The sequence below is a fragment of the Acomys minous genome (assembly GCF_964271855.1).
Source record: "Acomys minous genome assembly, chromosome: 19".
NCBI lineage: Eukaryota > Metazoa > Chordata > Mammalia > Rodentia > Muridae > Acomys > Acomys minous.
Window position 1 is genome coordinate 50,204,598 of NC_140499.1, and position 24,764 is coordinate 50,229,361.

At 36.5% G+C, this 24,764-nt stretch overlaps 1 protein-coding gene across 2 annotated transcripts in view; it reads left to right on the forward strand.

Annotated features, from left to right (window-relative positions):
* The window catches only part of FSTL5 (follistatin like 5), a 580,413-nt gene that overhangs the window by 504,852 nt on the left and 50,797 nt on the right, over positions 1-24,764 (forward strand). For both annotated transcript variants that reach the window (XM_084768539.1, XM_084768540.1), the window contains 3 exons: positions 2,660-2,809; positions 12,771-12,878; positions 14,865-14,989. In XM_084768539.1, coding sequence (XP_084624665.1) covers positions 2,660-2,809; positions 12,771-12,878; positions 14,865-14,989 — 383 coding nt within the window. The remainder of the gene's footprint in view (positions 1-2,659; positions 2,810-12,770; positions 12,879-14,864; positions 14,990-24,764) is intronic.

Genomic DNA, 24,764 nt, shown 5'->3' on the forward strand with positions numbered 1-24,764 from the left:
TATTAATATATTTAATCTGTAAAAGATTATTTCTATTAATAATGAAACCTGACAGATTTTAATCAGAAATAATGACATAAAGCAATGTAAAGGAAATCCAAGGTATGTGTGAGGACACTCATAATGGCTTTATAAAAATGATTGCAAGTGTGGCCAGAGGTGTTCTTTGGGAACAGCATACAAATAGAAAATCATTCCCAGTAGAGCAGTTTATTTTACTGTTAAATCTTTCTGAAGCAGACAAAGCTGTGGAAATTGTTCCTGGTCTGGAAGTCTTTGGGCTGACAGCTGTGTGTCAGGTTATTCACACTTGCATTACTTCTTCAGATTTGGGGGGAGGTACTGAGGGAGGCTTTCCACAAGAGCAACACATTTGCAAACAATTTTCTTATATCCAGGGCTTTTCTTCAGACGTCAACCTCGGGCCCAACCTGCCTCCCAGTGCTTTGTACCTCCATAAATATTTTATCTGGTATTTATTTCTCAAAAAAGAAACAAGGTCTTGTCAATGACATTCAGAACAGTGCTGAAGAAATTACCCAGGTGTCTCACGGGAGCTGATGAGTGAAATTCCAAAATTGCACTCTTCTTTAAAGAGGTTCTGCCTTCAGCTTTGCGTGACGTCCTTAACGTGCCATGGCACTTTCCATGGCTCCTCTGCTAAACAGTCATTGTGCTGCAAGTTATTAAGAAAAATTCATTTCCTCACCTAGAGTTGCTTGCATCATTCAATACTGACTGCTTGATTCCCAGGTTACTTACAGGTTGTTCTGTGGACAAAAGGATGCTTTAAACTACAGGAAAATAGCTACTCAACCTTAAAAACTGAACTGATTTGAACCAGTGGATGCTCTAGGTCCTCCTTGAGTTACACTTGATATTATACAATTTAAACAGTAGAGGAAAACTACCTCATTACTGAGTGCTCTGGTATTTCAACTATATTCCAATTTTTAAGACAAACATGGAAACTATCTGAAATGGCTGTAGTATCTGAACCATGCTGTATTATTAAATAAATATTAAATGTAGGCTTGTGTGTCTGTTGTCATTATTAATTTGACGATATCATATATTTTGCTAAACCTTTTTAAACATGGACATTATATGGAGCATCCTGGGAACATTGATTTGTGGGAATTAGAGAGGAAGGCAAATATGCTAAAGTAGATTTGGATTAGATAGTGTGCAAATAGTATTCAAGAATGTACAAATAAAAAGGAAATAGGTGTTAATTATCAATTGTCAGAACCAAATAACCATGCAAAACTCTGCAGTGTCATTTATCAGCTTGTTGTTCATGTATGTGCACTCAGAACTGTAGTCTTATGGGGGCATTTTCTGGAACTTTGACTGTTAGCTTAATGTTTTGTAGAACTCCTAAGGATGGTAGCATGTGTAGCTCAGACTTTATTTATCTATTTATTTATTTATTTATTTATTTGCCTGCTCTTGATACTTTTTCTCTCCTATTGGCTTGCCATGTCCAGTCCTGATATGAGCACTTTTGTCTTGCCTCCTTATATCTTGTTTTGTCCTGTTTGGCTGTCGTCTCCTGGAGGTCTGCTCTCTTCTGAGTAGGAAACAGAGAAGGAGTTGATGTAGGGGAGAAGGGAGGTGTGGGGAGATAGTAGACCTCGAGGGAGGGGAAACTGTGGTTGAGATGTATTATATAGCATGAGAATCTATTTTCAATTAAAAAAGGAATAAAAAGAAGAAAGAATTTTTGCATTATGTTTGTTCTGTTAAAGACTTTTAACACTGGGAGGTCTTGGGAGAAAATTAAATTTGTTCTGTTTCTGTTAATCTGTTGCATTAATAAAAAAAAAAGAAATAAAAATAAAGTGGTTTGCATTTCACCAGAAAAATCAATAACTGGGTATCAGGTCCAAAGGGTGCTCCATTACTACCAAAACATCAGGCCTACTGACCTGGTCCAAAATTGAGTCAAGGCTTAGCTGAAGCTGAACTGTAGAAGAGTTTCTGGTAGTTAGACAAAGGACAGCATTCCTCTGAAATTGTAAAACAGGTCCCAGTCTGCGCAAATAAGTCTTTTCCCGTGCCTCTGGCAGAAGAAACACATGACTTTATTGGCATATACCTGTGATGCCTTTCAGCATACCAAAATCCATGCTAGTCCCCAGACTTCGTCATCTTCTAATCACATGTACAGGTTATTGTAATTCACAGGCTTCCCGCCTTGCAGATATCCTTCATTCTTTCTATATATAATGGAGGGATGCTTCCTCCCTCCTCTCCTATTCTCACTGTACTCTTTCTTGCTAGTCTCTACACTTCATTCTTCCTAGATCTGGCCTGGTCCAGTCTGCTTTTTTATGTGCTCTGGACTCTTCTACATGCCTCTGGATGTTTCCTCTCTCTTATCTATATTAAAACCTTCCCCCTAATCATCAGAAGTCACTTCAGTTGTTGTTGTTTTTTTTTTTCTGTTCCCTATAGGAATTTAATTTACATTGATTTCTAAACATAGGTAATGAATTTAAATTTGCTGTGTATTCCGTTGACTAACTCTTTTTATTGGCACATTTAACATCTGTTGTTGAGTGTACTAAATCACCAAACACTAATTCTACTCAGGACACTGTCATTACCAGGCAATGTTTTAGGGTGTGAATTTGCTTTTCTGCTTAAAACACAGGATGAAGTCTGTCCCAGAGCTGACGAGGAGGAGGTTCAGAGATGTGTGTGGGCTTCTGCTGTTAACGTCAAAGACAAGTTCATTTATGTCGCTCAGCCAACTTTGGACAGAATCTTGATTGTTGATGTGCAGTCCCAAAAAGTTGTTCAGGTATGACTGATGGCTAGTTTTGAAAACGAAGCTTAAAATAAGTTATTTGCTTTAATCATACAGTCTCTGCTACCTATGTTGTCAATTCACACTTGATGTCATTATAAATGTGTTTCATCACTTTGATGATTAAAAACATTACTTCTTTGAGGAGTTTACCTTTAAGTCTTCTGTCTGCATCTAGAGGACTATATGAAAAGTTCCATAATCTTTTATTTTGTAATGTTTTAGACTCATATAATATTCACATGACTGGTCATCTTTTTATTTTTTTCTTCTATACCATCCAGGAAAATTATGTCTGGAAGTCAATTGAGATATCTCTAATTACTACCTTAACAAAAGCTGGCACAATAGTAATATTTACCACAAAATGTCAAAAGTTAATAAATATTATTAGGTGACTATAAATAATAAAACAGATCAATGATACACAAGCAAAACTTTAATAAACATTGCCATGGTGATGCATTCCCAACATGTGTACTTCATGCTTCCAATACAAACAATGTTTGGGTTCTTACTCATTTCCAAGGCTATGCTTTGAATCAGATTGCTTAAATCACAAGAAAATTATCAAACAGAGGTTATTGTATCTTGGGTATCTGTGTCCAGAATTTGGACCTGGACAGTTAAGATCATTGGCCCCAGTTCAGAAAATAACTAAGCTTAAGCTAGAATTATGAGATGCATATAACTGTAAAATGGAAATACTCTGTATATGCCTTTTATAACTGAATTGAAGCTAAAATAAAACCATGCAGGTAAAGCATTCACTGCAGACCATGACATATGAAAAGCTACATATATCTATTACCTATACACTATCAAAGTGCCTTAGAAACAGTAGTGCTAAACAACCCCTGGTATATATAGATAAATTTCATAGTCAATATTGTTATGAAATTTACTCACACATCTTGTTTCCTATCTAAAAGAAAAGATGCTAAAAGTAAAATACTATTAAAACTTCACATGAATATATTGGTCCATCCGTCCATCCATCCACCCATCCATCCATCTAATTATTCATATATTCATGTTTTAGTCATGGATTGATTGCTACTGTAAGATGTGTTGGCTATGAATAAGTGACTGTCAATGGTTTGAATACAAGGCTCTAGTACACGTCACAGTCTAAGTTCCCAGCTGACCTTGGTTCTAATGGTTCAGATTCTGATATGAGAACAAATAGTGAAATCTTGAATAAAATTATGAAGAGGTAGTCTATTAGAACATTCTAAAGCTCCCAGGCTTACCTATGGAGATCCAATTTAATGGTCCCTTACCTATTGTGAAAACAAATATATGTTACAGTTCATGTGCATATGATTTGGAGGCTGTTGAATTTTGACAAGGCTAGTTTTATTTTGATTTACTCTGATATAGGCTAGTATATATTAGAGACATTTGGTTTGAAATGCCCAAGATACTTTGCCAGAATTTTAAAATTATACGTATGATCTGAGACTAATTTCAAACTGATCTTGAAATTCAATTTTAAATAGAGGCTGACATTTGCTGAATATATATTTCCTACTAGGTATTCAAAAGTGGGGAAAGCCAATATCTCTTAATATTCATAGACTTTTGCCTTCAGACAATGTTGTCAAATTAAATATTTTTTTTTCGAGACAGGGTCTCTCTGTGTAGCCTTGGCCATCCTGGACTCACTTTGTAGACCAGGCTGGCCTTGAACTCACAGCAATCTGCCCGCCTCTGCCTCCTGAGTGCTGGGATTAAAGGCGTGCGCCACCACGCCCGGCTTAAATTAAATATTAATAGAAATAATTATAATAAAATGGTCAAATGTTATGCAATTATCACATAAACAATATTATGTGCTAAGTTTCAAGTAAAATGCTGCGATACATGATCACACATACAAACATCATATATATGTATATATATACCAAATTATACATATGCAAACATGCATGTAATATATAAGGTGAAATATGTAAAGTAACACTGCTTTTAAGATTGTAGCATTTGCTAAATTTTAATTGGCAAAATTTGAAGATATCATATTGTTTACCAATTGAAAATAGCATGGGTGTTTGTATTAGTGTTTCTTTTCTGTGAAAAATATTTTAAAAACTCTAACACTATAATGAATCTGCTAGTAAAGTTAAGAAGACATTTCTTTGGTTGTGTTCTTTCTCATAATTCTACATTAATGTTCGTGAATTCAGGTTATTAGCATTCCAAATCAGAAGATGACAGAGACAGTTGGCTACCTGAACAGTCATTCTTTAAAAATGTGGTGTAGCTACCTTTGGGTTTCAAAGCAATTGAAAGAGAATAGAAATCAAGGAAGGGAGAATGGAAGAAGAGAAGAATCAATCCATCAGAACAATTCAAAAGGCAGAGAAAATTGTCTTCTACACATGAGAAAATTTAAGGCCTTCCTAGATAAATTAAAGCCCACAATGCTCATTATTCCTGGTGCTCACTTTCAGAAATTCCACTGAGAATCATGGTAATATGAAGACACACTCACTTAACAGAGTTAATATATATATATATACATATATACATATATATGTATATATGTATATATATACATATTTGTAGGCAATAATAAGATCTAGGAATTATACCTTTTCAAAGTTGATTTTCAGTTTTGTACATGATTTGAAAGGAATATTTTTTATTTCATTTTTATAAATTCAAACGCTATGCATTTAAAAGCCAATGTACTTTAAAGCTAGTAGTTTAACAATGCTTTCTAAATGTACTCTCAGTTTTTATTTCACTTAAGAGAAATTTGCAGGCAAATGGACAGAACTAGAGACAATCATACGGAATGAGGTAACGCAGACCCAGAAAGACACGCATGGTATATACTCACTTATAAGTGGAAGTTAGCCCAACATAGATTGTCCTCTGAGAGACTCCACCCAGTGGGGAAGTGGGACACATACTGAGACTAACAGGTGGACTCTAGGTTAAGAGCTGCTAGTTGTTTGGAAGAGATGGGGGATGGAAAGGGGGGTCGGGTCGGAAGCTCCACACGGAGACTATCAAGGCTGACAGATTTGGATCCGGGATGAGGGGGCCTGCACAAACTGATGCACCAACCAAGGACATTACCAGACGCTTGTTCAGTTGTAGCCAATGGACAGCTCATTCTCTACATGAAGAAGGGGAGGGGAGAGTGAAGGACTGCCTCTGAGAAGAACTCTGGTACCTGCAATTTGTTTTATATTCTGTTTGTTTGATTTTTGAGACAGGGTTTCTCTGTGTCACCCTGCCTGTCCTAGACTCACTTTGTAGACCATGCTAGACTTGAAATCTCAATGAGCTGGCTGCCTCTAGTGCTGGGATAAAAGGAGTGCACCGCACTGCCTCTTGAAAACACAGAGGAAAGAAATGCATACTATCCAGATGAGACCGGATGGGCTGTGGTCTGGTGGTGAGGAGGAGGGCCCCACAAGGGTCTAGGGGAGGGGAATATGGCAGGAGAGGGAGATAAGAGCGAGGAGATTAAAAGCAAGATGTAATATAAATATATTATAATAAAATATGTATAAAACAAAAATTAAATTATACTATGATTTCTAAAAGAAACAAAAACAAAAGAGAGAGAATTACAACAATAAAATATAGAATCAGTTACTCTTAACTACAAAGAAAATGAACATAACAAATTCAAAGAAATAAACAAAAGCAAAATTGTGAATACCAAGAAAAGTCAAATAATGAAACTAAAATTCAGACTTCTAAAGGATAAACAACATTCAAACAACGTTACTCAGATGGCCAAAGTAAAAGGGGGAACTCTCATATTATAAAAACTAATAGTGAATAATTTGAAAACTTACAGTTTGATTGACATAGAGCTAGATGACAAAACACTTAAATAAGAGAGTGAAAATAATATACATAAACAAAGCTATAACATATTGCAAAAAGTAATTAAAAGAAAACAAATGGAAACATATCTAATGCCCATGATTTGAAAGTTCACATGCTATTCTCAAACACAGTGATCTATGAACTCAAGCAAAAATCTGAGCAGAAATAGGTAAGAAAAGTGGAAAATGCCATTCTAAAATTGTATGGCACCCTAAGGTGCCAAATCAATGTTGATAAGGATGAAAAAAAACTGGAATACCTCTATTTTCTTATATACAAACTTTATACAAGGCAAAGGAACCACAATAATATCCAAAAAGGGACAGAGAGATTAATGAAGTACAGTGCAAATTCAAATATCTCTCTATATGTGCTCAAATTATTTTTGAATAATTGTATCAGCACTTTTCAATGAGGATATCTTAAGGTTTTACTAAAAGTGGGTATATATAAGAAAGCATGAAGACATATACTCTTACTCAACACCACAGATGTCAAAATGGAAGAAAAATATATCTATAAAGTATAAACTTTTAGAGTAAACCAAGCATCAAACTAGATGACTAGATTTGCTGAGCCCATTTTGGATATAAAACCAAAGATGTGCGTAGTCAAAAATAGTGGAAAAGTTGGACAGAATGAGCTTATTTAAAGATTTCACAGCAAATGGTATAAACATATAATCCATACTTTGATATGGATAAATATACAGAAAATTTATCAACAGATAAGTAGACAACTAGACTTAAACAAGTCCAAAGACTTGAATATATATTTCCTTATAGCATACATGGAAGTAGCCAGTATACACAGAAAATGGTTCTCCTAATTATGAGGTATTAGAAAAACAAAATTAAAATCCACAGTGACATTAAACTCACACTTATCATTAGATAAACATAACCTATTGCCAAGAATGCACCAAAACCTGTACTTCTGCAAAAGATAAGTAGGGAGGAACACATCAGATCTACCTAGGAATCAAGCACCGTTGCTTGTCATAATTTAAATGGCATTATTATGTGACAAAGCAATGCCATGACTGCTGACTGTACACATCATCAACATAGTACTGAAAGTGGGATAAAGCCTCAAAAGTGATGCCATTCACTGGATGGATGCTTAAATCTATTGTGGTATATTATATAATGGAGTTTTAATTCAGTCACACCATAAAGTGGTATTCTGTCTCGACCTTGCAAGACTGGAATTAAAAACATCTGACACCCGCCCAACATCTCTAAGGTTTGTGAAATCCCAACTCCAATCTCCTTGTTTGTGTAACAGATTTAAACATTTAACCACTTCGCCACCTCCCCGCCCTAACCCTTTTCAGTATGTATATTTTACTTTTTCTGATGTATATTAAGACCCGTCATCTCTAAATAACCTAAAAATTATTCCTCCTTTCTTTTTTTCTGTAGTGGAGATGAAGCTCTGGGTGCAGAGCTTGCTAAACAAACCCTCCTCCCCCTGCAACTAAGCTCATTTTAGAGAGATGCTACTAGAATACAAATATCTCTTTATTAGAAAAATAATAAAGTTAGGTAATTTTGAATTTATTTAAGATCACTGTTTGCACTCCACATGTAATTTTAGCTCATTCATATCTTCAGATAATGAGTTTCCTAACTCTGTTACCTGCTATGTGAAATAATATATTCTTATATTTGTCTTAAAATTATTTTTAGCAGTATATGGATTTCAGTGTTGAAATGTGTTTGCTTAAAAGCAAACTGTGCGTATCCCGGAAACTTCATTCTTTTACCTCAGTAACTTTTATGGGCTTAAATCTTCTAGTGAACTTTTTCTAAATTAAGAAAAACTAAGATGATTGATTTCATAAATTTAAGTATTCGGATGATGAAGTGATAATCCTTGTAATAAATTTAAAAACAACATGCTTACCCATTAAAATAAAAATAAAAACATATTTTTTTATTTTTAAAATTTATCCAATGACAGAACACATAAAACTTATTGTGAATTGTAGAGTAAAAAGAAAATATTACAAAATATATCCTTTCTGGGTTTGGCCACTTGTGAGGTTTAAATTTAAAAAGCTTTTGCCCATATTCAAATGCTTTATCCTTGCTGCCTGTACCCCTGCCTTTTTCTATCCCTTGTGTAGTATACTGCAACAAAAATAGTAGCTGTAATAAAAATTAGTTGTCTCCTAAGCGCTACAAAAAGCGCTATAGAATTCATTATTCTCTTTGTAAATGGAACAGTGCAGCCCAGAAACAAATGCATTGTTTCTGGAATTAACAACAGCCAAGCCAGTATATTTAATTAAATGTGTCCTTAAAGGTTTCTTCTTTGATTTGAGTTCATCCACGGTAACTTTTATAGGGCTGTAGTTGGCACAAAGGCCTTGGCTAAGCTAAGTCTCTCTGGCCCAGAGGTATGTATGCAGGCCTTGCTCCTCTTGACACAAGATCTAGACATGTGTCTCAAGCTTTGAAAGAACTGATGATATTCTTGTGACCTCTCAGGAGTTCTGGGGTTGTAGGTGTGCACAACCAATTACCACAACCCCCACAATTCTATACTAATCTATGGCACCACATTTATCTCTTCTTCCTTTGCATTATTTGACTTTGTGGTCCCGTAGTGTATTTACATTTGAGGACTACAGATTTTTCAACTTTAGGCTGCATTCATTGCCACCACATGTTAGCTTTAAAGAGGTGAATAGTTTCTTGTGATTTAAAATTTTCCAGTTTTCATATAAAGTTGATAGTGACAAAAAAAACATTTGTACATTTGTTTTTTAATAAACCCATCAACATTATTTTTATCTGCAGCTAAAAGTATAAAGTCATAATAATTTAACAGTAAGTCTTAAATTAGTATTATCTTAAATGTCAGATGGTTTCAATTACTTCCTACAGCTACATACAGATGATATTTCCCTATATAGATGACTAACTAGTAAGAAATGGACCTTATTTTATTTTCTATGGAACAAGAGTCTGTTCTGCCTGGGTACAGAAGTGGCTTAGTATGTGATACCTCAGGAGAATTCTCAGGATCATCAGCAGTCTCCTTCAGCCATTAGCACATTATCTTGAGAATCTACATCATTAGTTTAAATTAGGTTCACTTAATTAGGCAGCTGGTACTCTCCTTGTCAGACTGGTAAACAAGCTGTGCTCCACTGTTCCCTCATGTCAGGTCTCAGCCTTTCTTCCAAATCTCACTGCTATTGTCAGTGTTTCTTCACGACATAGTGAACCATCTTCGCAGAATCCGAAGCATCTTGTCCATGAGCAGTGCACGGTGCCCTAAGGTTTTTATAGTTGTTATGCTTGTCCAAGAGAGACTGATAAAGATGCATTACATTACCACGTATATGAACATTATTGACTCTAGGTTTGCAAAGATATAAACACATATAAAACAGTAAATTAAACCTGAACAAAAGTTTATCTGTAGTGTGGCTTTCAATACCTTTTAAAAATAGTATTAGAGGAAGGATGCTTCTGTCAATGCCTTTATAAAGCTATAGTGCATGAAACAAATCTTTGTTTTTCTGCTACATATTCAGTTTACTTTCAGAAATGTTTATAAAACAAATAGATGAGTTTAGCTCACCAGAAAAAAATATAACACTGCACATAGTACTTACATGATAAGTCTTTCTAGAGCCTGCATCTTTAAGACAATAACATGCTTGTTACTTGAAAATATTTCAGAACATTAGATTCCCTTCTTGATCTTAAAGCATCATTTACAACCCTTCTTGTTTTGTTGTACTATATTCTTAAAAACCAAGTATCTCAAAGGCTTTCCTGGTTGCTACTGTTTACATTGAACTACTTTCTTTAATAGGATGGTGACCTCATGATTATTCTCTCTTAAATTTCATTCAAACAGGCTGCTCTAACCATATACAGATAAAAATTTAAATACAAAATTGCCAAGGTCATCTTCCTGCTTTATCTCTACCTAATTGACAGGAGGAAGCTCTTTTACTGTACATGAGTAGAAGTTATTAATTAGTGCATGAAGAAATTTACATGCAACATCTGGCATTGGTGCAAATACATTTATGTAAATACAGTTGTAGCCATATTTGATGAGCAATAAAACTACTTAATTACTTTAATAATTGCAAGCCTACTTGGTTTCTATGGGCTTGTGCAGAAGTTGAATTTCATCAATGAAAACCCAGGCTTTTTCTTCTTCTTCTTCTTCTTCTTCTTCTTCTTCTTCTTCTTCTTCTTCTTCTTCTTCTTCTTCTTCTTTTTCTTCTTCTTCTTCTTCTTCTTCTTCTTCTTCTTCTTCTTCTTCTTCTTCTTCTTCTTCTTCTTCTTCTTCTTCCTCTTCTTCTTCTTCTTCCTCTTCTTCTTCTTCTTCTTCTGATAACTCCTCAAATGTTTGTCTTTTCCTACTTGAATGTAGTTTCATCAGCTCAAAATTGACTTGGGAATCTGGAGCAATATTCTCTCAAGGTAGCATTCAAAGCAGGAAGGTTATGAAAAAATGGGGCAAGGAGGACATCTCATTGCTCTCTTGGTTTGTCAAGTACACTATCATTCTCCAAAATCATGGACCAGCTTGATGGTTACAATACTGGAAGGCCAGGAAGCTTAGAATCTGTCAAAGGGAAGGTAATTTCTCATGAATTTTAGTGGAGTGGGACCCATACCATAACCATAACATTTCTGCTGAGGTGGCCCACAGCTATGATATGAGTGTAATATCCAGGAAGAAAAGAATAAGAATGTCAATATAGAAATAATTAACTGGCCTGTCCAGAAATGTCCTTATTATTTTACTAGGTTTTGAATACCATGATTATAAATACATAAAATGTACCATAAAGTTTTAGAAGAAATATATAAGTAAATCTAAAATTTTTAATATAAATTGAAATATCATTTCCATATGTCCAGTCACAAATGTAATTTACCTCTTACTAACCCACCAAAAACTGCATATGACAGTGAGTTACTGAAGAATTTTGCTACTATTCAACAGCTTTGGGATGAAATTATCATTACTGAATAAAGTTAGATTGAATATACTTTATTTCATATTATAAACTTAGATAGCACATATAAGTAACAACTACAGTAATCTAACTACTTTACAGCTATTAGTTTTATAATACTAACACTTAGAAAATAGGGAGGAGAGATGAACTTCCTATCAATTTGTTCTCTCATAATTGTATTTAAAGTAGGTACTTAATATTATAAATATTGTTAAAAATACATTTACTGTACCAAGTATGTCACAAACATTATAAAAATATCACCCATTTTCTTTTTTGGTTTGGTAACATTGTACCTCTCATTAAAGAACTTAAACCATGTAATCAGGTAGTAGGTTTAAGCCCATTGGTCAAGCTGTTGCCATTTTGAGATCATGATTTGTCATGTCATCCAACGTAGTTCTCAGATCAAAAGAAGTAAGAAGCTGCTTATTCTAAGCCAAACAAGAAGGCAACAGCTAAGAAGAGGGAGTCATGTTGGCCTGAATAACAGGTCCTAATGTGAAAATAGTTGCATAAATAATGACAGTGACAAACATGGTTTTATCTGACAGTTGGAAGGACATTGTTCAGACACAGGTAAGCACTGAAAGGCTGTTAAATTTGCCAAGATGACCCAGGTTGCTTCAACTTTGGAGCTGCCGCATTGAATTCATGGAGTTCGAATCTCTCCTTAGGCCCCATAAGACTTTTAAAACAGATGTGACTTTTATTTCCTGCTGATGTCAGTTCAGTCAGGTCCTTCATGAAAAAGGTGAAAACTGATGATATAAACACAACCAGGCTGTCATCAGTAAGTTGCAATGATCATTCATACTATATTTTATAAACCTTCATTTTCTAAATAGCTCTCCTTGACTCAAAATTTACATGCAGACTGTTGAACACAATAATATTATGTAAAATTGTGCAATTACTGAACAGATATATGGTTGAATATGATATTTCACGTTAATCTAATAGGTCTTAGAAAATCAGGTACTGGCCAAATACAACTTTGATTTTGTTCCTGAGTGCCTGGATTCTTCCCACGTTTCTTGTCCAATTTTCCAATAATGCAAAGGTTTTAAAACATATTTCCATTTCTTTTTATTGCAGGCAGTAAGCACAGATCCTGTTCCAGTTAAACTGCACTATGACAAGTCACATGACCAGGTTTGGGTGCTGAGCTGGGGCAGCATGGAGAAGACATCCCCAACTCTGCAGGTAAAACATGTAGTCATCATCTGTGCACAGAACAGGGAAAAGATGTGCAAAACTCAAGTCGTTATTTTAGACTGGATCACCTCATATAATATTTAATAAATGTTCCATTCATATGACAAAATAATAAGTGATAGTAAACAGCTAATGCTATTAGAAAAAGTAAACAGATTACTTAACTTCTGCTGCTGCTGTAAGAAAATTCCTCACACTGGGTGATTCACGAGGGGGGGGCACATAGGGTTATTTTGAGTCACTGTTGTGGATCCTCTGAACTGTAAGTGCATACTGGAAGCTTCTGTCATGAGCCTTATGTGATGCAGCAGAGCATGTATGTCCGAGAAGGTTTAGTGATATAACTTAGCTGCATCCTCAGTAACCGTCTGTCTGTTAATAGACAGGCAGGATGCATTTGATTGGTGGCCTTGCCTCAGTATTCTCAGTGAAGCCTTGAGGTAGAGACCATGGAATTTTACCACCAGGGTAAAAGCTGGTCCCCAATAATCTTCCGTCATCCAGAGTCTGATGAGAAGAGCACAGGCTCTTGTGAGGTGATCTGTGCTATTCTCAAGATACTTGTGTCTGTCTGAGGTTATTCAGGTGATGACTTCACAGAAACAGAGAAGGAAAATTACCATTTTAGCTGTGACCCTGTGTCACAGCCCTCATGAGTTAAAAGTGAGGGGAAGGGGCGCTGAAGATTTGTTATGAGCTACTTCGTCATACAGCCTGTGACACAGTAATGCCTGGAGTGTGCCACTTACCCAGAACCATAAGGCATCAAACTTTTTTTTTTACATATTTTAATAAAGTAGGTTAGATGCAAATATCTCAAGTCCCAGTTAGTTGTCATTAACAATGTTTTTAATGTTACTGAGGGTTTTGTTGTATTATAGTATTTTACTCAAATGGTAGAGAATTTTTATTTTATATGTTACTCTTTATTTTAAGCTATACATTTTTGACAAATTTGATGGAAGACTATTACTGTTCTGTAATTTTAACAATTAAGGAAGCCCGTAAGCTGTCATACTGTTTAATGATTCTGCACAGACTCTCAGTTGAATCGTAGTTTTATTTTACTTTAAAAATGACATTGATGCTTTATAAAATGTAAAACTTGCTATCCTAAAAGACATGATAAGTGTATATTCTACAGTCCCACAGCTCTAAGGAGTATGTCTCCAAATGTGTCACAGGTCATCAGGCTTGGATGCAAGCACTCTTATTTGCTTAGGCACATGCTCAACACTTGCATGCTCATTATTTGAAAATAAAGGAAGTTTTAATCAAATAATTGTTCTCTCAACACTGAAATCTTGGGGCCTAAAGTACAGGAAATATAAAGGGGGATGTTCCAAAACTTGATACATAATAAAATATGAGAAATAAAAGATTTTAAATATAATATTTTATGTAGAGCCAGCTCCTGGAATTTGTTCTCTGTTTTGTGGCATGACACACATGAATATGAATATGCACCTAAACACTCACAAAAGAAAAAATAAACTAAAAAAAAATAAAAGTTTTAAAATATGTTTTTATTTATTCCAAGAATAATGTTTCAAAAGGTATTATAACGCATGTTTGATTTTCATTTTCATGGCCATATTGATACCTTTGCTGTACAGAAAAAATTGTATCCTTATACTTATTTTATACTGCCTTATGTTTGTTTCTTTACAATTTTCATAGCCTCTACAATGCGTAGCCTGCGCTTGTGTTTTTATAATCTTGTGTCTCTTAACAATCCTGGAAAAGCTAAGTCCTAAGATATCATCTATTGTGCAAAAGTCATGCTACAAGATTTCTTAATAGAAACAAGTTTTCCTGTGAAGAATTAGCTACATGTTACAGACCACAATTGGTTATTAAGATACTCTCTGAGAAGGAAAATACAGTCTGTGCATACAAATGCATTTTAGTGTGAATAATATTAAGCCTCCTAGTCCACACGACTTGGATGTAAGCCTGGTGTATTTTGTTTAGGTGATAACCTCGGCCAGCGGGAATGTGCCTCACCACACTATCCACACACAGCCAGTTGGGAAACAGTTTGACAGAGTGGATGACTTTTTCATTCCCACCACAACACTGATTATCACCCACATGAGGTAAGTGCTAAGATGAATGGTCAGTTTCAAAATCTTTCTATCTAATGTTAATTAAAAAAAAGACACATAAAATCAATAAATAATTGATTTATAAATCAAATGCAGAGAACAGTCACATATAAATTTTAGCTTCTCATGTCTGCTTGATGGAATTTATCAGTATTAGTGGTTAATTCGCCACTATAACTTTCTTTTCATGTCTAATGAAAAAACTTCTGACCCAAACAAATAAGACGTATTCTGTCATTTGTATCAATTTAATTCTTGTGCTTTCAAATTTGCTATTAAGGGTTTTTCTTCCTAGGATCTTATAAAATGTTCATAATTTCTGAAAAAAACTTAAATGATTCCGATGAATGAATTACTTCTTAAATAGAAAGAACATCTTTTTCAATGTGTCCTGAGGAAGAACCATGGGGTCAGATGTCTGTTCCATGTATTTTACTGTACCTATACCACTCGCCTCGTGTTGATATCAATATAAAATTCACCCAGGCAGTCTAGTAAGTTCATATGGAATGTTTGAAGTCTGAGCTTTGGAAGGAGTACTTTTCTCTCTCTTCACAATTATTTACAGGGTGTGAGGGTAACATTAACTCACGGTGCTATCTGCACAAAGGCCTCACAGCAGTAGCTTAAATGCTTGTATGTACAGAGAATGTTCACATCAGTGTAAGGTGCCATTCTGGGTTACTTCACATCGTTAACATATCTTCAGAAAACTGTGTGGTTTTAGGCTCTGAGTGATTTCCACAGAGATGGTTATGGGAGCTAAGAATAATTAGAAAAACACCAAATGTTGTCTATAAAAAGAGACAAGATATTATTTCATTACTACATATAATTAAAGTATTTCAAAGTTGTAGTTGATGATCTTTTAATTTTTTTGATACTTTAGGGCGGTAGGTTGATATGCACGGCTGCCTAAACTGTGCCCTATGAATAATTAAATTAATAGCTATTAAACATTAATAAGTCTTATTTCACATCAAAATCAATTTTAATGGAAAGGGGTGACTATCAATTTTCTATATTGCAGCTTAAAAGTAATTGTTACAATTACTGCACAAATGATGATGATCATCATCAACAACAACAAAATATCATTTCTGTTTCATAAATTAAATTATTCTCAATATAATATTTCTTTAAAACCACAAAAATTATTTTATTATTGTAATACCTGGACAATAGATCTGGTTTGTTCTACTGATTTTGTGGAATAAAATATCAACCAAATTTCACATGTGTGTAAATGTGTTGGGACTGACGTTTTGTGAACTGTATCTTTATAATTTGACAGTATTTTCTCATGCTTGCATTTCAAAGGTATTTCCATATCCTCAGCCAGAGAACCTGGCACATAATATGTTTGATGAATATTGGCTTTCGTTTTCTGACCTGGCATCCCGTTAATCCACTTTATTCCCAGATTGCATCATCCTCACTTCATAGAAATGATATCTTAATGCATGAAATACACCTGAGCCAGAGTCAGGATGTAATATTTATGGTGCCTAAAATGATGGATAATTAATTACTTTTTCTCATGGGGAGGAGGAAAGCATCACATTTACTGTGATTGGGCTTGAGGAAGAGCAGTCTTTCCGACATACTTGGTTTCTTCATGTCTAACACAAGACTGACCACATAACATCCAGGACAAAAGAACTGTGTGGAAATGGTGAACAATGCTCTAAACTCGTGAGATTACAGAGAGAAGAAGGTCATAAGAAATGGGCTACAATGCTGAGCTTCTTGTCTGGGAACTTGCCAAAGCATTTATGGCAGAACGTGGATAAAGACTAAGGAAGGTTATGCTGTGGCAATTTCTTCTCGATGCGTACCTAGGGCCCAGTCAAAGCTATCTGTACCTACCCTTTGGCCCCTAAGATAATCAAGGCCTGCAATGCACTCCTCAGCCCAATTTGGGGGCTAAAAACCTCTCTTTCCCTGTTCATCTTTCACTTCTGTTGTTAGTTGCTAGCCTTGGTTCACCTTGTGGCCATTACAACAATGGCTGTCCTTGCCAGTCACTGCTCTTGCAGGTGTTGGTAGTCTCCAATGTTGGCTTCTGTTTTCTTTCTTGTGAAGTTCATGTTACCAGCTTATAAATATTTCTTGAGCCTTTGCTTTACTGGCTTATGGTGAGGCAACCCCTGTCTCACTAGGAACGCCATTGTCACTGTATGGCAGCATCCACTTCATTTCTTTCTAAAGATTGACATGAGATTTTGCTCTGATAGCTTTTGGACATTTCAAAGCCAACTCAGGTACACTAGATTATTTTAGGATTAGTTAAAATTATGCTACAACTCTATATATTTCTAGGTCTGGTTTATTTCACATATTTACACCATCCACTTGCAGCTCCCCTCCCCCAACCCTGACACACAATTTCTTCATTTCCTATTTTATTTCTATATCTATAATCTTCAGGACTCTTTAGTCAGGTCTCTAATATAGGTCAAGAATGAAGAATTTAAAATAGCAAAGTGTATGTGATTATTTGACTTCAAAGCGAATTTAGTATTCACATATCTTTGTATTTTTATTACTTTAAGTCTATAAAATAAAACATATACATAGGGTTAAATTTTAACAATCAGTAATGATTATCAATTTTCTATTTTGAGATGCATATGTCCATACTAATTTGAATGAATATATAATTTTGAATAGTTACCTTGTATCCAAAGAGATGTATGTACCATGTGCATACATAGACAGTATGTCCTATTATAAATATTAATGTCTATAATCAAACATCAAAAAATGTCATGTATTTTACTAGATTTTTATAAGCATTTTTATAATAATTATTATTTATTAATTTGTGTATTTATTTTTTGCATTTCATTTTTTATTTTTTATTTAATTAATTTATTCAGATTACAACTCAATTATTATCCTATCATTTGTATGCTCCCATTCCTCCCTCCCTTCCACTCTCACCCTGTTTCCCTCCCATAGGTCTATGACAGAGAGGGACCTCCTCTCCCATGAATGGACCCTATTCCCAGTTTTCTGAGATAGCACGAGATAGATTTCCAAAGTGGTCGTACTAGTTTGCATTCCTACCAGCAATGAAGGAGTGTTCTCTCTACATCCTTACCAGCATGTGATGTCACTTGAATTTTTCATCTTAGCCATCTGATGGGTATAAGTTAAAATTTCAGAGTCATTTTTATTTGTATTTCTCTGATGACTAATGATATTCAGCATTTCTTTAAGTGTTTTTCAGCCATTTGAAATTCCTCTGTTGAGAATTCTCTGTTTAGTTCTGAGCCTCATTTCTCAATTGGGTTATTTGGTTTGGTGGTGTTTACTTTCTTGAGTTCTTTATATATTTTGGATATTAGACCTTTATTAGATGTAGGGCTGGTGAAGATCTTTTCCCAGTCTGTAGGCTGTCACTTTGTTCTGTTGACAGTGTTCCCTGGCTTACAGAAGCTTCTCAGCCTTATGAGGTCCCATTTGTTAATTGCTGACCTTAAAGCCTGGGCTCTTGGAGTTCTGTTCAGGAGTTGTCTCCTGTGCCAATGTGTTCCAGGCTCACCCCCATTTTTTCTTCTAACCAATTTAGTGTCTCTAGTTTTATGTTGAGGTCTTTAATCCACTTGGACTTGAGTTTTGTGCATGGTGACAATATGGGTCTAATTGCATTTTTCTATATGTAGACATCCAGTTAGACCAGCACCATTTGTTGAAGGTGCTATCCTTTTTCCATTGAATATATTTGGCTTCTTTGTCAAAAATCAAGTAACCATATGTGTGTAGATTCATTTCTGGGTCTTCGATTCAATTCCATTGATCAACCAGCCTATTGCTGTGCCAGTACCATGTTGCTTTATTTACTGTTGCTCTACAGTACAGCCTGAGATCAGATATGGAGATTCCTCCAGGGAATCTTTTATTGTATAGGATTATTTTAGCTACTCTGGGTTTTTTTGTTTTTCCATATGAAGTTGAGAATTGCTCTTTCAGTGTCTTTAAAAAACTTGTATACCTATTTTGATAGGGATTGCATTGAATCTATAAATTGCTTTTAGTAAAATGGCATTTGTACTATGTTAATTCTCCCAATCCACAAACAAGGGCATTCCTTCCATCTTCTGATGTCATCTTCAATCTCTTTCTTTGGAGATTTGAAGTTTTTTTCTAGTAAGTTCTTCACTTGTTTGGTGAGAGTTACTCATAGATATTATATATTTCTTGTGGCTATCATGAAGGGCGTAGTTTTCCAAATTTCTTCCTCTGCATGTTTGTCATTTGTATATAGGGAGGATACTGACTTTTTTGAATTAATTTTATATCCAGCCAATTTGTTGAAGATGTTTTTCAGCTGTAGGAGTTCTCTGGTGGAATCTTGGGGGGGGGTCACATATGTATACTATCATATCATCTGAAATAGGGATAATTTGACTTCCTCTTCCCCATTTGGTTATCCTTGATCTCCTTTTATTGTCTTATTGCTCTGGCTAGAACTTCCAGTACTATATTGAAGAGATAAGGAGAGAGTGGGCAGCCTTGTCTTGTTCCCAGTTTCAGAGGAATTTCCTTGAGTATATCTCCATTTAATTTGATATTGGCTATTGGCTTGCTGTATAGAGCATTTATTGTGTTGAGATATATACCTTGTATCCCTGATCTCTCCAAAACTTTAAACATGAATGGGTGTTGGATTTTATCAAATGCTTTTGCTGCATCTAAGGAGATGATCATGTGTTTTTTTACTTTCAGTGGTGGATTACATTGATGATTTCTGTATATAAAACCATCCCTGCATGCCTGGAATGAAGTCTACCTGGTCACAGTGAATGATATCTTTGATGTGTTCTTGTATTAGTTTTGCTAGTATTTTATTGAGTACTTATGCATCAATGTTCATAAGAGAAATTGGTCTGAAATTCTCTTTCTTTGTTGGGTCTTTGTGAGGTTAAGGTATCAAAGTGACTGTGGTCTCATAGAATGAATTTGGTAATGTTCCATCCAATTATATCTTTTGGAGTAACTTGGAGAGTATCGATAGTAGCTCTTCTTGGAAGATCTGGTAGAATTCCATGCTAAATCCATCTGGCGCTGGGCTTTTTTTGGTTGGGAGACTATCAATGATTGCTTATATTTCTGTAGGGGAAGTGGGACAATTTAGTTTGTTTAGTAGTTCTTGACTCAATTTTGGCAAGTGGAATTTATGAAAAAAAATTGTCCATATCTCTCAGATTATCAAATATTCTGGCATATGTGCCTTTGAAGTAGGATATTATGATTCTTTGTATTTCTTCAGTGTCTTTTGTTATGTCTTCCTTTTCATTTCTGATCTTGTTGATTTGGATAGTGTGTCTCTGCCTTTTGGTTAGTTTGGCTAATGGTTTGTCTATCTTGTTGATTTTCTCAAAGAACCAGTTCCTGGTTTTGTTGATTCTTTGACTTGTTCTCTTTGTTTCTAATTTATTGATTTCAGCCCTGAGTTTGATTATGTCCAGACGTCTACTCCTCTTGGGTGTTTCTGCTTCCTTTTCTCTAGTGTTTCCAGATGAGTCATTAAGTTGCTTATGTAAGATGTTTCCAATTTTTTTATAAAGGAACTTAGTGCTATGAATTTTCCTCTCAGCACTGCTTTCAATGTGTCCCATGAAATTAGCTATGTTATTCCTCATTTTCATTGAAATTCAGGAAGTCCTCAATTTCTCTCTTTATTTCTTCCCAGACTCAGGTGTTATTAAGTAGAGAGCTGTTTAATTTTTGTGCATGTAGACTTTTTGCTATTTCTGTTGTTATTGAAGTCCAGCCTTAGACCATGGTGATCTGATAGTATACAAGGTATTATTTCATTCTTCTTGTATCTGTCGATGCTTGCTTTGTGACCTCATGTGTGATCAATTTTGGAGAAGGTTCCATGGACTGCTGAGAAGAAGATATAATACTTTATTTTGGGTGAAAAGTTCTGTAAATATCTGTTAGACCCATTTGATTCATGGCGTTGGTTAATGATGTTATTTCTCAGCTTAGTTTCTGTTTCAATGACCTATCCTTCAGTGACAGTGGAGTGTTGAAGTCTTCCACTATAAATATATGTGGATCAATGTGTGCTTTAAGCTTTGTTAATAGTTCTTTTACAAATGTGGGTGCCCTTGTATTGGGAGCATAGATGTTCAGAATTGTGATGTCATCTTGCTTGACTTTACCTTTGATGAGTATGAAGTGTCATTCCTTGTCCCTTTTGATTAATTTTTGTTGAAATTCTATTTTATTAGATATTAAAAATGGCTACACAAGCTTGCTTCTTGTGACTGTTTGCTTGGAATACTTTTTTACAGCTTTTTATCCTGAGGGAATGTTTGTCCTTGTCATGGAGATGTGTTTCTTGAATGCAGAAGAATGTTGGATCTTGTTTATGCATCCTTTCAGTTAGTCTATGTCTTTTTAATGGAGAATTGAGACCATTGACATTGAGAGATATTAATGACCAGTGGCTGTTAAGTCCCTTATTTTTTTATGTTGGTTACAGCAGAAAGTTTGTGTGACTGTATTTTTGTAATGGTGTAGTTATCTATTTCCTGTGTAGTTTTGGTTGTAGCTTGTCCCTTTGGGGTGGAGTTTTCCTTCTAGTAACTTTTGTAAAGGCAGATTTGTGGATATGTACTGTTTGAATTTGTTTTTTCATGGAATATTTTGTTTTCTCCATCAATGGTTATTGATAGTATCGCTGGGTATAGTAGTCTGGCCTGGCTTCTGTGGTCTTTTATGATTTGCAGGACCTCTGTCCAGGTCCTTCTGGCTTTTATGGTCTGTGCTGAGAAGTCGGGTGTAATTCTGAGAGGTTTGTCATTGGATGTTACCTTTTTCTCTTGCCGCTTTTAATATTTTTCTTTGTTCTGTATATTTTGTGTTTTTATTATTATGTGACAGGAAGATTTTCTTTTCTATTCTATTTGGTGTTCTGTAGGCCTCTTGTATGTTTATATGCATCTCCTGTTTCAAATAGTGAAAATTTTCCTCTATGATTTTGTTGAAGATATTTCTGGGCCTTGGAGTCAGGTGTCTTCTCTTTCCTCAATGTCTATTATTCTCAAGTTTGGTCTTTTCATGGCGTCCTTGATTTCGTGGATATTTTGTGTCAGGAATTTTTCAGATTTAGCATTGTTTTTGATGGTTACTTCAAGTTCTACAATTGTATCTTCTAGTCGTTAGATTTGTTCCTCCATTTCTTGGATTTTTTTTTTTAAAGAGAAGCTCACCTCTGTGTTTCTTACTTTCTTCTCTAAGGTCTCTACTTCCCATTTTTCTTCTATCTGTGCCTTTATCACTGTTTCCATTTTCATCTTCAGATCTTGAACTGTTTTATTGATTTCCTTCCTTGTAATATCCTAAAATTTTTCCAGTGCCTCTTTATAGGCATTTTTTATGTCTTCCACCTGTTTGGCTGCATCTTCCTGCATTTGATTATGGATTTTGTTTGGTTCCTCCATTATCATCTTCATTACTAGGGATCTGAGGTCATTTTCTTATATTTCCCTTGTGTTTGAGTTCTGAGGGTTGCTTTCCTTGGGATAGCTGGGATCTGGAGATACTGAGTTGTTTTGGTTTTTGTTGTTTGCATTCTTACACTGTCCTTTACTCACTTTGCTATCTCTGATATTGGGTGGTAGCTTCTGGTGTCCTTCACTGGTCCTTGAGAGTGATTGGTGAGTGATTATAGGTCATGTGCCCTTGCCTGTGGGGACCAGGTAGTTCTTCCCTGGAACCAGCAGGTGACTTGGTTTCTGCTCCAGGAAACTTAGCTCTACACCTTAAGCTCCTAACTGAGTCAGCAGAGATAGGCTTCTGCCTGATCCCACTCATGCTACTGAGGGGATTCAGACCAGCTGTGTTAGGGGGCCACTGTTTCATTTTATGTCCTGACCCTTCAGGGCAGTCTGGTCTCTCCCAGGGATGTGGTAGACCCCAACATGCCATGGGGAGTTGCCAGCCCAGGTTTTATCTGCTCCATTGTGCAATCATGGACTGCTGTGGCCAGTAGATAGGTTCCTGCCCAGACTTGTTCAGACAGCAGGACTGTTGTAGTTCTGTCCCACTGAGTTGTGATCACAATTCAGATGCTGTCTAAACCCCTCAGGGTTGTCCAGCTTCTCCCAAGAGCATGGGGGACCCTACCAGGCCATGGAGACTGGCCGGACCAGGCATTATCTGCCCAATTGTTCATGCCTGACTGCTGTGTCCTGCAGTCAGATTCCTGCCCATAGCAGTCTAGATAGAGGGCCAGTCTGTTTGCACACCTTTGGAGGTTCAGTCCCACTGAGTTGTGGCCACAATTTAGACCCCCTTCCAGACCCCTCAGATCTGTCCAGCTTCTCTCACGAGCGTTGGAGTCCCTGCTGGACTGTGGGGACTGTCCAGGCCAGGTTCTATCAGCCCAACTTTGCAGGCTTGGTCTGCTGAGGCCAGCTGCCTGGTTCTGGTCTGGACCCATTCATACTCTAGTGTACTGTGGCTGGGTACTGGTGTTCACTGCTGACTGGGCTTCCCTGAAGCCTCTGGGGCTCTCTGTGAACTGGCATGGAGCAGATGGTGGGGTCCAAGGACAGATTCACCTGTTTCTCTGAGACTCCCCCAGGCCAGGAGCTCTGGTGTTCCACTTTCTCACACACTGTGTTTGGGCTATAGAGGCCATCTGCAGTCTGCAGGTGGATTTCATTCCAAAGTCTGGGGAGTAGGTTCAGGTCCTCTGTGGGCTGTTATTTGACCTGGGGCCAGGTCCAACTGTAGTCTGCACTGGCAGGAACCCACTCACCTAGTGTTCTCCAGTTCTTGCAGTCTGTGGCTCCCAGTCAAGTCTCTGGTCTCCGTGCGGTATATCAGATACAGTGCATGATAGGCGCCGCCATCTTGGAACTCTTCGTATTTATTTATTCACTTTACATCCAGGTCATAGCCCCCTACATCCTTTCCTCCTAGTCCTACCTTCTCTCTTTCACCCCTCCTCTATTCCTCAGAAATGTGATCCCCACCACCCACGCACCCCAGTTCATCAAGTCACATCCTCTTTCCCTGTGGCCTGGCAATGCAGTCCTATCAGGGGGAAGTAATGAAAAAGAAGGCAACTGAGTCCATGTTAGAGACAGCCACCACTACCCTTACTAGTGGAACCACATGAGGCCTAAGCTACCCATTGGCTATATCTGTGTAGAGACCTAGGTCCAGTCCATGCAAGGTTTTTGGTTGGTGCTTCAGACTCCTCAGTCCCTCTGGGACCTGGTTAGTTGGCTCTGTTGGTCTTCCTGTGGAGCTCTTGTTACCTCTAGGTCCTTTTATTTATGCGCCCCCACCTCTACTTTTCCACTACACACCCTATGCTTCACCCAATGTTTGCTGTGCTTCTTAGCAACTGTTTAGAACCACTGCTGGGTGCAGATTCTCAGAGGACAACTCTGATAACCTCCTGTCTGCAGGAATAACAAAGAATCATTAATAGCATCAGGGGTTGTCTCTCTTTCATGGGGTGGGTTTTGGGTTGGGCCAGACACTGGTTGGACATGGCCTTAATCTCTGATCTATCTTCTCTGTTTTTATTCCTGCATGTCTTGTAGGCAGGTTAAGTTTTGGATCAAAGTTTTCATGAGTTGGTTGGTGCTCTCCTCCCTCCACTAGGAGTCTTGTCAAGTTAGAGGGTGTCCTCGTCAGTCTCCATGGCCCCTTCCATGAGGAGTCTCAGCTATCCCCCCAGAGGCCTATTCTGACTTAGTTCCCCACTTTATCACATGGATGCCTCCAC